This window comes from Cynara cardunculus, unplaced genomic scaffold (genome assembly GCF_001531365.2).
Source record: "Cynara cardunculus var. scolymus isolate 2C unplaced genomic scaffold, CcrdV1 Un_Scaffold_4804, whole genome shotgun sequence".
Lineage (NCBI taxonomy): Eukaryota > Viridiplantae > Streptophyta > Magnoliopsida > Asterales > Asteraceae > Cynara > Cynara cardunculus.
Window position 1 is genome coordinate 23,917 of NW_020202078.1, and position 14,846 is coordinate 38,762.

Below are 14,846 nucleotides of genomic sequence, written 5' to 3' on the forward strand. Positions count from 1 at the left end.
TGATGGATTTACATTACATGTTCTTAGCGATCACTAAATAGACTCAATGATGATCGCTGGAACTGAAAGACATAAACATAAATACTTCGTATAAGGTAAAAAATATTATCATCAATTCACTGAGAGAGAGGATCAACAATCTCCCCCTATTTGATGATAACAAGGCAACATAAAGAAAGTTGTCTTATCAAATAACAGTAACAAAAAGTTACATATAAAGTACATGTCTCTTTTAACTGTTTTGGAATCTATTTCAGTGAGTCAGTCTTTACTTAGAAAATTTTCTTAAGTTTAAGTCTAAGAAAAAATTAAAAGAAAGGAAACTGAAACTGAAAACATATTCACTAACTTATAGATTGTTAGTAAAGGTAAGAGTAACACTGGAACTCATAGACTTGTGTTCCTGTTACTCTTTTTAAGGATCTTTTTCAGTGATGCACAAAAATACTTATATTAATTTCAAAAGAAATATTACAAGTCTTCAGTACATGTCTAATACTTACAAGATATAAGAATAATCACTGAAAATAGACATAGAATATAGTTTATACAGTGAAAGAACAAAGTACAAAAGAAATAACTAATCTAAGTTGTTTAGAATAATGTAACCATGTATATCTTCTCTGAGCTCCTTTCTACGTCGAAATTCCTTTCTGATCCTGATGTCCATCGTTTCACCATATATGTCATCGTTCAGCCAATAACGGATGTATGCAAGATGTTCCATTGGGTAGATATGCAACTCAAACATTCTTTGGAAGCTGACTTTGTCATCATAGTCAAGGAAAATAAATCCTAACTCAGGCTTCATATGCACAGTGTTGGGTATATAGGGACCCTTCGGTGGCAATGAGAGATTCAACATAGAGATGTCTGGCTTCTTCGAAGCTTTCAGGACTTCATCTAACGAAAACTATGTTTCATGTTCATTCCTCAGGGATGGTCCATCATTAGGACTTGAAGGTCTTTTTCTTCTTCCTCATTTCTTCAACGTAGACATTTCAGGGACTACGACATATCTGGATACCTTCTTGATCAACTCGTTGATAAGGTCTTCGATAATCGTTTGATGTATGGACTTTGAGCATTAAACGGCTTGTAGGAACTCTAGCGATTCTCTATATCCATATTCGCCAAGGTAGGAGGGATACTCGGTCACGGCCTTGAGATTGTCCCTAGTGATGAGCATGGAGAGCAGCATCCCACTGTCTTTTGAATGTCCGATGATGCTGATGCTCTTGATCAGGTGAGGACTGATTCTCTTATTTATACTTCCTTCGCTCCAGTGCTTGTCCCGCTCAGCCAACTTCAGGTTCTTCTCACGTTTAGCTTCTGCAATAGATGGAAGCTTAGCCTGGGTCTGGACAGCGTTCACCTTCTTTTTGGACATTCTTTTGGGAAGAACTTTTTTAGCTAGAGACTTGACCAGCTTTAAGTTGTCCTCAGTCTGCTTCTTTTGAATTGCAAGTTGTTCCTCAGCTCTTAAGGCCTTGAGTCTTTCAGCTTATGTTAGGAATCCGGACTCACCACAACTAGAGGTACGAAGAGGGATTTTTACTCTAGTTTGGTCGAGTGACTCCCTGAGCTGAGTCATCTGCTAGTCGGTAGGAGTGATGAGGGTAGGGTTCTCAGGGACCTATTCCAGCCGACCACAGGTAGTTAAGGGTATCTCGAGTTGATATAGAGAGGTGATGACTACCTGAGATGAGGAGTCTTCAAGTAAGGGTTGAGGAGTTTGGAATAGTACTTTTAGATTCCTTTCTTCAAACACACCTTTGTCCTTAGACTTGGTGCCCTAGTGCTTTTCTTGAGTAGCCTCTTTCACCCCTTGCTACCTCTGGGATGCGGAATCCTTTAGGGCGATGCTTTTCGTGGCACTAGCAGGTCCCTAGTACTAAATCATGAAGTCGTCATCATCGTTGTCTTCATCGTCATTATCGTCCAGGTCTTTGCCAGCATCACGAAGTTCGAGGGACTCACCGTCTTCTTCATCGTTATCTAGATCACCAGTATCAGCTGCAGAGGTGACTGGAGGATCACCGTCACGAGCTTCAGCTCGGGCGGCATCAACATCCTCAGCTACGAGAACTTCATAGGAAGTCGGAGAGTCATCAATAACAACAGCTTCAGCTTCAGCTATAGGAGCTTCAGCTTTAGTTGCTGGAATACAACAAAATCGGAATAAATAGCTTCAGTCACTGTCTCCCCCCTCTTTGACTATTGTTTTAGAGCCATAGCCGAAGAAGTGGTCGACTGTGTGAATATGGAACTTCATCAGCTCCTCGAGCTTGGTCAAAGCACGGGCCATAATGACATTAGCCTCGTGTGCCTGATTTAGCTGGTCACAGTCATCAGCAGTGAATGACAGTTCAGCTGTCGGGATTGGTTGTTGTAGAGCAACCAGTATCTGCTTCATGACCTCTATCTGTTGTGAAAGGTGGGAGTTTGCTTCATCGGCCTTGCTTGTTAAAGCAACTATGGCCTCAGCATTGGCTTGAACTGCCACTTGCATGGAGGAGAGTTGTTTTTGGACCTCATGAATTCAGCCTTGATGGCTGAGAGGTCAGCAACTACTTCATCCCGTTGAGGCATACCCTTATGGACTTCGTCCATTTTGTTAAGGATAGTCTCAACTGTTGGAAGAAGCAGCTTCACGTCTTCAGCCATGTCATAAGAATCTTCCATGGCTGGTTCAGCAAAAGGACCTGTAAAAGAAGGAAAATGAGCATAAGAGAGCTCGGGGTTAGATGAAACGAAAGGATAGGAAAATGGAATACCTGAGGGGTCATCAGCGTTATTAGAAAGATTAACGTTGGTGTGCTCCATGGTGCACTTGAAAGGATGAGCACCAATTTGCCGAGGAGCCTCAAGAGGAGCTACCTCAAGTCCAGTGGTGAGTGTCTAATCATCAGGGATGACATTCACTGATGAATCATGGATGCGTGTAGCGACCAATGATAGAGGAGATGAGAATATGGCTAAGAGTGATTGTGAGTGATCAGTAGTGGAGAGAGCTGATATTCACACCTTCAGTGATTTGAGTCACTGAGGCGGTTGGGAGAGGTGCCATTGATACGACAGTGATATCATGAATCACTAAAGAGCTTAGATGTCTAACTGAAGGTGTCTCGGGGGTAAGGCTCTTTTCAATAGCTGAGACCTTTTGAGAGGTCATAGCCAGAGATGTGGTTATCCCCTTTTTGGCCTTCTTGGCTCGCTAAGGAGAACCAAGAGTTGGTTATGTTGGGCGTTCAGAAGAAAGGGTTGTGGTGGCTGGGTTAGACATAGGGGGGTTTGCCTTTGTCTTGACCATCGAAGGAGAAGAAGAAGAAGGAGGAGGAATAGAAGAGTGTGGCAGTACAGCAGACAGTGCAATATCTCCATCCCTCAGCTTGTGATCCAGAATCTTAGATCCAAGCTTGCAGACAGGAAGGTTACCCTCCTTGGAGTATTTTTTGCCAAAGATCTTGGCGAAAACCATCAAGAGAAAATGGGTGTATGGAACCAATTTCTCCCTCTGGCGCTTGTTGAGCTTCAGCGCCAGGTCTTCAAAGATCACCGCAGCATAGTTGATGGGTCGGCGGCAGATTACTGACACGGCGATAGTGAGAGCAACCCATGATGCTTGATCTTGACCGCCAGTCTTTCCACCCATGCTCTGGATGAAGTGAGAGAAGAGGTATTGTCATACCGCTGACATGAAGTTCTTTTCAATCTTCGATAGAGATTTGAGCGGCTCGCCGGAGTCTTTCTTCAAAGGCCATTGGTAGCCCATATCATCGAGGCAAGTGATGATGATTTCAGTCGAAGGGTCGCTAACGAACGGACCCTTAGGGAAGCGAAAAGCATGCCTGAGAGTGGTCATGCCAAAGCTTACGGTCATCCTGTTGAAGGTGAAGGAGATTTTCTCCACCTTTTGACCGTTCTTGTCCTCTTCTTGCACCACCTCAGCAGTCATCTAGAATTGCTGAAGGGCCTCCCTAACCATGACAGGTTCACGGTTGAGAGCGTATGCGATGAGGGACATCTTGAGGAAGGCAACTGCATCTTCGTAAATGGTCTTGTTGGAAAGAATGTCCAACAAGGCAACGTGGTTATTAGCCTTGAAAGATATGTCTTCAATGGAGAAGTTCACATTCTTGGCAGCCATTGTCTGTTATAGTTTTAAGACACAGGAAATAACAGTTGTTAGTAGTCCAAGATTTGTTGTGATCTTTTTAAGTTTTATAAAAACTTCTTTTGAAAAATCCTCAAATGAGATATTAGGGTTTTTCAAGTAGATTTATGTTTTGAAACAAGATTATAACCAAGAATAAGAATGTGTTATTAATCTTTCTATTTGTGTTTTAAGAGAACAAGGTTCTTAAAATCTCAAACATAGTTTCATTTGAAGAAGAAGAATAGTTCTAAGTTTAAAGAATAAATATCGGCTTTAGAGTTGTTTGAGAAGAAGGTCGAAGGATTCGAGAGTTCTTAGAGTTCTTGCTTGCAAAGTTCTTGCTTGCAAAGTCCTTTTAGCTGAGGTTCGTCAAAGATTTTTGTAACTGTAAAGGAAATATGAGAGGAAGAGTCTCATATTTATAGGTAGAAGGAGAGAGAAAAGAAATAGGAGAGAGGAAAATACGACTATTGAGGAAACGCCATGACGAAAGAAACGTCACGTTCTCATCCATGATTGGATGGAAGTTGGAGGAGGTCGCGTGTGTCAGTCTTTTACGCACGTCTCAAAGCATCTCGTATTGAAAACGGAGATTGTCATCATAAAAATGGTTCATCAACTATTTCTTTTAAAACGAAAAAGTTTTAAGAAATTTGACGAGTCATATTAAGTGATAAGTTAATCACTCAATAATAACCTTTTAAAAATAATATGATCACTAAAGAAGAAAAAAGTTTCAGTGATGGTTTTGTTTTAAGAACTAAAAATAACTTAGAAAAGTATATTTTCATAAAACCTTCAGTGTCAGTGATAAGAGAATCACTGTGTTGGGTTCTAGAATGTGCGTTAAAGTTGTGTTCAAGTTCTCCCTTTGTATTGTTTTGTAATAGTTAGGCTTTACTATTTTTCTTAGTATAAATAGTAATTAGTTTCCTAATTGTCATTAGTTCACTTGTTTAATCTGATTAGAGCTGTAATCATTGTAAGAAATTCTCTCAAGAAATCTATTGAAGATTTGGTGAAAATCTCTCTCTAAATTCATCTTGTTCTTGATTCTTGAAGATTAATTTTGATTTTATATGATTTGGGCACTTCAATTGGTATCAGAGCTATCTGCAGCAATTTGTTTGGAGGATTAAACAAAATTTTCGAGGATTTTGCACCGATTTTAGTAGATTTAACGGACTGTTCATATATGTTCTTCATCTGTTCTTGAAGTTCTTCGTCCAGAATTGCATATTTTGGCTTGAATCACATCGATTTTGATTGTTATTTGATATAATTTGCACTACTGAATTCGCAATTTCAATCTAAACAACTTTGATTCACATCGATTTTGATTTTAAACAAGTTTTGAACCATTTTTGATCGATTTTTGAGTTTACGAAATCTATTTCTGTTCTTGAAAAACCCATATTTTTGCTTGTTTTGATCCATTTTTTTGGTGAAAAAGTGTTAAAATTTGTGTTTGTGCTTGAATTCTAATCCGTATAACTCTTGATCGGTTTAGTGTAAATCGCTTAAAGCTTGTTCGATTTAAGTCTTGTGAATTTTCTGTGAATTGATTGTTTGTTCGATTTAGGATAAACCGGGTAAGACTTGATCGATTTATAGGTAAATCGCATGTTACTTGTTCCATTTAGTGACCGATTTAGCTTAATCCGCTTGGTAAATCGTTGATTCGTTGTACGATTTGTTGGTAATACGGGTGTTTCTTGAGCGATTTAGTTGATTCTTTGTGCGATTTAGTCGATTCGTTGTGCGATTTTTTGGTAATCCAGTTGTTATCTGTGCTATTTATTTGAGCGATTTAATCTTCTGTTGTATGTGATTTGATCTCTGCGATTTTTGACTTTGACTTGTTTGCACGGATTGTTGAGCGGTGTTTGACTTTCTTTAGTGAGCGATTTGAATTGTTTGACTAATTGAGCGGATTTGTTCGTATTGACTTGTTGACTTAGTTGACTTGACTTGTTGACTTTTTACGTCCGTATTCATTTTTGTGAATTTGACTAAGTGTTTGAATCATCCGTATTGAGATTTCTTAATTGTGTGTTTTTTTGACTAAGTGTTGGAATTCACCGAATTTCTCATCCGGATTTGTTGATTAGTTGAGCGATTTAATTCTCTTTGTTGTCTAGATATCTAATCCAGATAACTTGGTTTGATTAGAAAATTCTTTACTATCTCTTTTGTCCGGACTTCTAATCCGGATAAGCTTGACCGGATTTCTAATCAGGATAAGTTTTGTGCTTAATTTTTTCTAAGTCTTGAATGAGTGCAAATCCTTGTGTGCGATTTAATTGATATATTTTTTGAATCCTAATCCTTTAATTCAAATTTTGAAGTGCAGTTGATCATATATCATACCTATCTGATAAAATGAGTTCAAGAGAGGCAATGGCTATTGGTACTTATACCAAGCCACCAGTATTGTTTAGAGGAGACTATAACCAGTGGAGGGATAGATTCCTCAATTTTATTGAGAGAATGAAAGAGGAGACTATAACCAGTGGAAGGATAGATTCCTCAATTTCCTGAAGAAGGCAGACCTGCGCAAAGAGTAATAAAAGAAAAGTTCAGATACACTGTGGAAGAAAATGAGAGAGCCCATGCTGATGTGTTATGCAAGTCATACATGATGCAAGCACTGACCAACGATATCTACACGAGCATTGACAGCCATAAATCTTCTGGTCACAACATGTGGGTTCAAATTGAAAAGATGATGATGGGTTCCAAAGTCGGAACTCAGTTAAAAATCACTAACTGTATATCGGCTTATAAAGAGTTCAAGGCTAAAGACGGAGAGAGCCTTGACGATGTTTATGACAGGCTTACCAGATTGCTTAATGAGTTGACCAAGAACGGAATCTCTAAAACTGTCATAGAGATAAATGTTAAATTTCTTAGCAACTTACAACCAGAGTGGAAACCTTATGCTAACCATATCAGATTCAACAAATCCTTATCTGATATCGACATATATGGGATTTATGAAACTCTGAAGCAGAACGAGGAAGAAGTTTTAGAGGTCCGAGATTCTAAGAAGAAAAAGGAAAAGGAAGTTGCTGATCCTTTAGCCTTTGTATCTGAAAAGAAAGGGAAAAGCAGATCTGGGAAGCAAGTAAAGGAGATCAGCCAGTCAAGCGAATCAACAAGTGAAGAAAGCAACAGCTCTGGTTCAGACTCTGAAATGACTGAAATCAAACATGCCATGGCGATGCTAACAAAGGCATTCCAAAAGAAGTTTCAGAAAAGACCGCACTCGAACAATCAAAGATTTTCTTTCGGCTCAAAATACGAATTTAAAGATAAATTCGGTGAGAAGAAGAAATATGAAGAAAAGAGATTTGAGAAGAAATACGAAAAGAAGCCGGAAGAGAAGAAGAATTTGTAAAAGGCGTAGCTGATGAGCATACAAAGTGCTATAACTGTGGCAAGCTAGGCCACTTCGCTGTCAATTGCAGATAGCCGGTAACGAGAAATACCGACTATTACAAGAACAAATTTCTTCTCTCGAAACAAAGAGATACGGGCAAAGCATTGATGGCAGAAGAAGATCATTGGTTAAACTTAACCGATGAGGAGGAAGAGTCAGAAGTTGTTGCTCACATATGCTTGATGGCGAGAACTGAAAGTGGTTCTTCAGATGAAGGAGAAGAACAGAATGCTGAAATGGAAGAAGAGGTATTGGAGAATTCATGCATTAATCAGATGCAAGAGATGATGCTTAAACTCCATTCTTTTCGGCAACAATTAAAAACAGAAAAATTGCGTTCAAATAATTTGGAAAAAGAATTACAAACGCAAAAAAGAAAATTACATCAAATTATTTGATGAAAATGCTGGAAATTTGGATTGGGCAAAATCTTTATTATCTGAATCCAAAACATTTTATGAAAAATCCAATGTCTTAAAAACCGAGCTATCTGATTCCAAGGAATGATATAAGTCGTTAGAATTAGTAAATGAAGAACTAATTGTTAAAATTAGTAAGCTTGAATTACAAATTATTCAATTAAATGAAAAACTAAAGTCTAAGGAAGAAAAGTTATATAAGAGAGGGCAGACTGATCAAACAATTTTTCTGAACAAATCATCTGAAACAAGATTCTTTAACCCTCGGGAAGGGTTGGGGTACCAAAATCCAAATTTTTTAGGAAAAGCTTTATATTATACCCTGACTCGATATAAATTTGAATATCTTGCAGACCCGAGTTTTCAATTAAATTTACAAAATCTTCTGATGAGGTAGAAAAAAATTAATCGTCAAATAAAAGACAAGATGCAAGTTCCGTTTGATTATAAAAACTTAAATGATAGCTACAAAACTCAAGACTCTGTACTTTCAACTGATTATTTTCACAACTATTCTAAAGCAGAACTTGAATCTGAACCTACTGAACCAAAGCTTTATACTTCTACTTTAATTTTAGAAAAATAATTGGTTCAGTTGGAAAAGATTTTAAATGAAGAACGACTTTTATTTAATCAACAAAAGCAAGAATTTTTAAATAAAATTGAAGTTTTACAAAATTCTAAAGTTAAAATGGAACAAGTTGAGTCTGAGTATTTCTCGTGCAATAAATCTTCAAGTGAAGCTTCTGATTCAGAAGAAATAAATATTTTAAATGAAGAAATTAATTTTCCAGATATCTTGAATTCAAAAATTTGTTTGGACAATGAGATTGATCAGTTCGACTTCTCTAAGAAACTACCAGCCATGAAGATTTCCTTGTTAAAAATGAAATGACTGAGGACTTTGACTTAGCTTCAGATTTAGAAAAGAATTTTAATGAAAAACCTGTTTTCGAGAATTGGTATTATAAAAAGATTAAAACTAAAAAGAATTCGAGGAAACAGAAGAAGCTTGCTAACAAGAAAAATAAACATAAAGTTCATCATCATTTAAAGCTGATGATTTTATTTTTACTGTTTCAGATAACCCGTTGAAGTTTAAGAAGGTTTGGAGGGTAAAAGAAGAAGAAAAATCTTCAACTCGACAGAAGAAGAATAATTTTACTAAGTTTGTATTAAAAAATTCGACATTGAATAATTCTGTAAAAAGATATTCAGTAGATGAATTGTTTGATATTAGAAATGGTAAAAATAATTGTTCTCCGTGTGGATTGAATGAGTTACTTAAGTCTTTTACTTCTTTCAAGCCTTATCATTTCATGCATTCTGCTTTAACTGCTTTATCTAAGAAAATTCATTTTAAACAACGTTGGTTTGGTAAATATTGTATACCACCAACAAGATCTGATCTCAAAGGACCCAATCTAAAATGGGTACCAAAACCCAATTGATTCATTTTTGCATGTTAACCGGCATGTGTGGTTCTTAGACTCTGGATGTTCTAAGCATGTTGGGTTCAAGTATGTGCGTAATTGTTGTATTCAAGTTCTCCATTTTATATGCTTTGTAATAGATAGGTTAATGCTTTCCTTAGTATAAATATTCATTAGCTTTGTAATTGTCATTAACAATTCTGTAATCTTTGATTAGTGCTGTAATTCTCTCTCAAGAAATCTACAAGAGATTTGGTGATAATTTCTCTCTAAACTTCATCTTGTTCTAATTCTTGAAGATCATAATCAGATTTGTATGATTTTGGGCTTTTCAATTGGTATCAGAGCAAGCTGCAGCAATTTGATTAGAGGATTAAACAATTTTATCAAGATTTGCACGAATTATAGTGGATAAATCGATCTGTATTCTTGCTCTTCTTCATCTGTTCATCAAGTTCTTCGGTCCAGAATTGAATTTTAGCTTAAATCGCTTGATTTTTTTACTGTTAATTGATAAAATCTACATCACTGAATTTGCAATTTCATTTAGAACAACTTTGATTCACTTTAATTTTGATTTTAAACAAGTTTTGAACCTGTTTTGATCGAATTTTGAGTTTTCGAAATCTGCTGGTGTTCTTCAAAAACTCATATTTTTTCAAGTTTTGATCCAACTTTTTGGTGAAAAAGTGCTAAAATTGTGTTTTTGCTTGAATACTAATCCGGATAACTCTTAATCGGTTTAAGTGAAAATAGCTTATAGCTTGTTCGATTTAAGACTTGTAATATTTGTGAATTGATTTTGATCGGATTAGGTTAAACCGGGTAAGTCTTAATTGGATTAAAGGTAAATCGTTGGACTCTTGTTCGATTTAGTGAGCGATTTAGGTTAATCCGCTTGGTAAGTCATTTGTGTATTGTGCGATTTATCATGTGAATTGTGCGATTTATTTGAAGTCCGGTTGTAACCTGAGCGAGTTTGTGAGCGATTTAAGTGTAGTGTTGAGCGATTTAGTGTGCGATTTAATTGAATTGATTGTATGCAATTTAAGTGATCGGACTTTGAATTACAGTTTATTGATCGTACTTTGACTTTGACTTCTTGAACGGATTTTTTTGAACGGACTTTGACTTTCATTTGTGATCGATTTAAATCTTTGACTATTTGAGCGATTTGATTTTAAGCGGAGTTGATCATACTTTGACTAGTTGACTTAGTTGACCTTGACTTGTTGACTTTTTACGTCCGTATTTCATTTTGAAAATTTGACTAAGTGTTGAAAACGTCCGATTTGAGATTTTTCATCCTAATTGAATTTTGTGTCTTGTCCGTATTGAGTTTTAACTTGTCCGTATTGAATTTTGTGTCTTGTGCGTATTGAGTTTTAACTTGTCTCACCGGATTTATCTTCCGGATTACGTGATATCTGTGCGATTTAAAGCTCTTTGTTTTCCGGATATCTAATCCGGATAACTTGTGTGTATTAGAAATTCAAGTCTATCTTCTTTGTCCGGACTTCTAATCCGGATAAGCTTGACCGGATTTCTAATCCGGATAAGCTTGTGTGCTTAAATTTTTTCTAAGTCTTGAATGTGTGCATATTCTTGTTTGAGATTTATTTGACATATTTTTGAATACTGATCCTTTAATACAAATTTTGAACTGTAGTTGATCCTACATCATACATAACTGATAAAATGAGTTAAAAGGAAGCAATGGCTATTGGTACTGACACCAAGCCACTAGTGCTGTTTAGAGGAGACTATAATCAATGGAGGGATAGATTCCTCAATTTCATAGAGAGAATGAAAGAAGGTGATCTGATTATGGAGTCCTTGATGGAAGGTCCTGCTGTGTTCTACAGAGAGACACCTACTGTTCTAGAAGAAGGAAGACCTGCTCAAAGAGTCATCAAGGAGAAGTTCAGATACACTGTTCAAGAAAAGGAGAGAGCCCATGCTGATGTGCCTTGCAAGTCCTACAGGATGCAAGCACTGACCAACGATATCTATACCAGTATTGACAGCCATAAATCATCTGGTCACAGCATGTGGGTTCAGATTGAAAAGATGATGATGGGTTCCAAAGTGGGAACTCAGTTGAAGATTACTAATTGCATATCTGCGTATGAAGAGTTCAAGGCTAAAAATGGTGAAAGCCTTGATGATGTCTATGATAGGCTTACCAGACTGCTAAATGAGCTGAGCAAGAACGGAATCTCTGAAACTGTAATAGAGATAAATGTTAAATTCCTCAGCAATCTTCAACCAGAGTGGAAACCTTATGCTAATCATATCAGATTCAACAAATCATAATTTGATATAGACATACATGAAGTTTATGAAACTCTAAAGCAGAACGAGGAAGACGTTTTGGAGATCCGAGATTCCAAGAAGAAGAAAGAGAAAGAAGTTGCTGATCCTTTAGCTTTCGTGTCTGAGAAGAAAGCAAAGAGCAGATCTGGGAAGCAAATAAAAGAAATAAGTCAATCAAGTGAATCTGTAGACGAAGAAAGTAACAGCTCAGATTCAGACTCTGAAATGTCTGAAATAAAACATGCCATGGCGATGCTGACTAAAGCATTCCAAAAGAAGTTTCAGAAACGGCAGCACTCGAACAATCAAAGATTCTCGTCCGACTCAAAATACGAGTTTAAAGACAAATTAGGCAAGAAGAAGAAATATGAAGAAAAGAGGTTCGAAAAGAAGTACGAGAAGAAGCCGAAAGAGAAGAAGTTTGTTAAAGGCGTAGCTGACGAGCACACAAAATGCTATAACTGTGGCAAGCTAGGCCACTTTGCTGTAAACTGTAGAAAGCTAGTAATTCGAAATACCGACTACTATAAAAACAAATTTCTTCTCTCTAAACAAAGAGATGTGGAGAAAGCACTCATGGCAGAAGATGATCACTGGTTAAATCTAACCAATGAAGAGGAAGAAGCTGAAGCTGTTGCACATGTTTGCTTCATGGCTAGATCTGATTATTGTTCTTCAGATGAAGGAGAAGAACAAAGTGCGGAAATGGAAGAAGAGGTATTGGAGCAATCATGCATAAAACAGATGCATAAGATGATGCTTAAACTCCAATCTTTCCAGCAAGAATTAAAAATAGAAAAAATGCGTTCAAATAATTTTGAAAAAGAATTAAAAACGCAAAAATAAAAATACATCAAATTATTTGATGAAAATGCTGGAAACTTGGACTAGGCTAAATCTTTGTTATCTGAATCCAAATCATTTGATGAAAAATCCAATATCTTAAAAGCCGAATTATCTGATTCCAAGGAAAGATATAAATCGTTAGAATTGGTAAATGAAGAACTAATGGTTAAAATAAGTAAGCTTGAACTTCAAATAATTCATTTAAATGAAAAAACTGAAGTCTAAAGAAGAAGTTTTATATAAAAGAGGACAAACTGATCAAACCATTTTTAATAGAACAAACCAACTGAAACAAAATATTTTAACCCTCAGGAAGGGTTGAGGTATGAAAATCCAATTTTTTTAGGAAAAGTTGTATATTATGCCCCGACTCTATACAAATTTGAATATCTTGATTGGGGACCCGAGTTTTCAATAAAATTTACAAAATGTTCTGATGAGGTAGAACAACGAGAAGACTTCAATCGTCAAAGAAAATGCAGGTTCCGTTTGACTATACAAACTTAAATGAAAGTTATAAAAATCAAGACCCTGCACTGGCAACAAATTATTTTCACAATTATTCCAAAGCAGAACTTGAATCAAAACATGCTGAACCAAAGTTTTATACTCCTACCTTAGTTTTAGAAAAACAAGTGGTTCAGCTGGAAAAGATTTTAAATGAAGAACGACTTTCATTTAATCAACAAAAACAAGAATTTTTAAAAAAAATTTGAAGATTTACAAAATTCTAAAGCAAAAACGGAACATGTTGAGTCTGAGTATTTTTCGTGCGATAAATCTGTTATTGAAGCTTCTGATTCAGAAGAAATAAATATTTTAAATGAAGAAATTAATTTTTCAAATATCTTGAATTCAGATGTTTGTTTAGATAATGATATTGATCAATTTGATTTTTCAAAGAAATTACCCAGTCATGAAGATTTTCTTGTTAAAAATAATATGACTGAGGATTCTGATTTACCTTCAGATTTTGAAAAGAATTTTAAAGAAAAACCTGTTTTCGAGGATGTGTATTATAAAAAGAATAAAACCAAACAGAATTCAAGGAAACAGAAGAAGCTTACAAAGAAAAATAAACAAATAGTTCATCATTCATTTAAAACTGATGATTTTATTTTTCCTGTTTCAGATGAAGCGTTGAAGTTTAAGAAGGTTTGGAGAGTAAAAGAAGAAGAAAAATCTTCAACTCGACAGAAGAAGAAAAATCTTCAACTCGACAGAAGAAGAATAAATTTACTAAATCTGTATTAAATGATTCGATATTGAATAATTCTGTAAAAAGATATTCAGTTGATGAATTGCTTGATATTAGAAATGGTAAAAATAATTGTTCTCCGTGTAGATTGAACGAGTTACTTAAGTCTTTTACTTCTTTTATGCCCTATCATTTCATGCATTCTGCTTTTTCTACTTTATCTAACAAATTTCATATTAAAGAACGTTGGTTCGGTACTTATAGTATACCACCAACGAGAACTGCGCTTAAAGGACCAAAACTAAAATGGGTACCAAAACCCAATTGATTCACTTTTGCAGGTTAACCGGCATGTGTGGTTCTTAGACTCCGGATGTTCTAAGCACATGACTGGTTGAAAAGAATTATTATCTAACTATGTTGAATCTTTTGGAGGTACGGTAAGGTTCAAAAACGATCAATACGCGCCTATCCTTGGATATGGCGACGTAATTTCTAAGAATTTAATGATTAAGAAAGTGTCGTATGTCGAAGGACTTGGACATAATTTGTTTAGCATAGGTCAATTTTGTGATAAGAATTTAGAAGTCTATTTTAAAGCTAACCAATGCAGCATCCGAACTACTAATGGTAAGGAGCTTTTATCTGGAATCAGAAGATCAAATCTCTACACGATTGACATATCCAACACACAAGTAGATACTGACGTCTGCTTGATATCCAAGGCATCCTTAAAGCAGAATTTGCTATGGCATCGGCCTCTTTCGCACTTGAACTTCAAATATCTAAACAAGTAGGTCTGCGACAACTTGGTTAAAGGCATCCCAGACCTAAAGTTTCATAAAGACCATGTATGTGGTGCATGTGAGATGAGCAAACTGAAGAAAGCTTCACATAAGCTGAAGACAGAGTTCAATACCGAACGTCCTCTACACTTACTCCATATGGATCTCTGCGGTCCTATGCGAGTCCAAAGCATCAATGGAAAGAAGTATGTGTTGGTCATAGTCGATGACTATTCCAGATATACCTA

The 14,846-nt window shown here is 36.1% G+C and overlaps 1 protein-coding gene across 1 annotated transcript; it reads right to left on the bottom strand.

Annotated features, from left to right (window-relative positions):
• Positions 1-1,894: 1,894 nt before the first annotated feature.
• LOC112504170 (trigger factor-like) lies at positions 1,895-2,416 on the bottom strand. Its single transcript, XM_025108121.1, has 2 exons — positions 2,302-2,416; positions 1,895-2,160 (listed from the first exon to the last, which is right to left on the bottom strand). Exons 1-2 carry the CDS (start codon positions 2,414-2,416, stop codon positions 1,895-1,897), a joined length of 381 nt encoding a protein of 126 aa, XP_024963889.1.
• Positions 2,417-14,846: the final 12,430 nt, after the last annotated feature.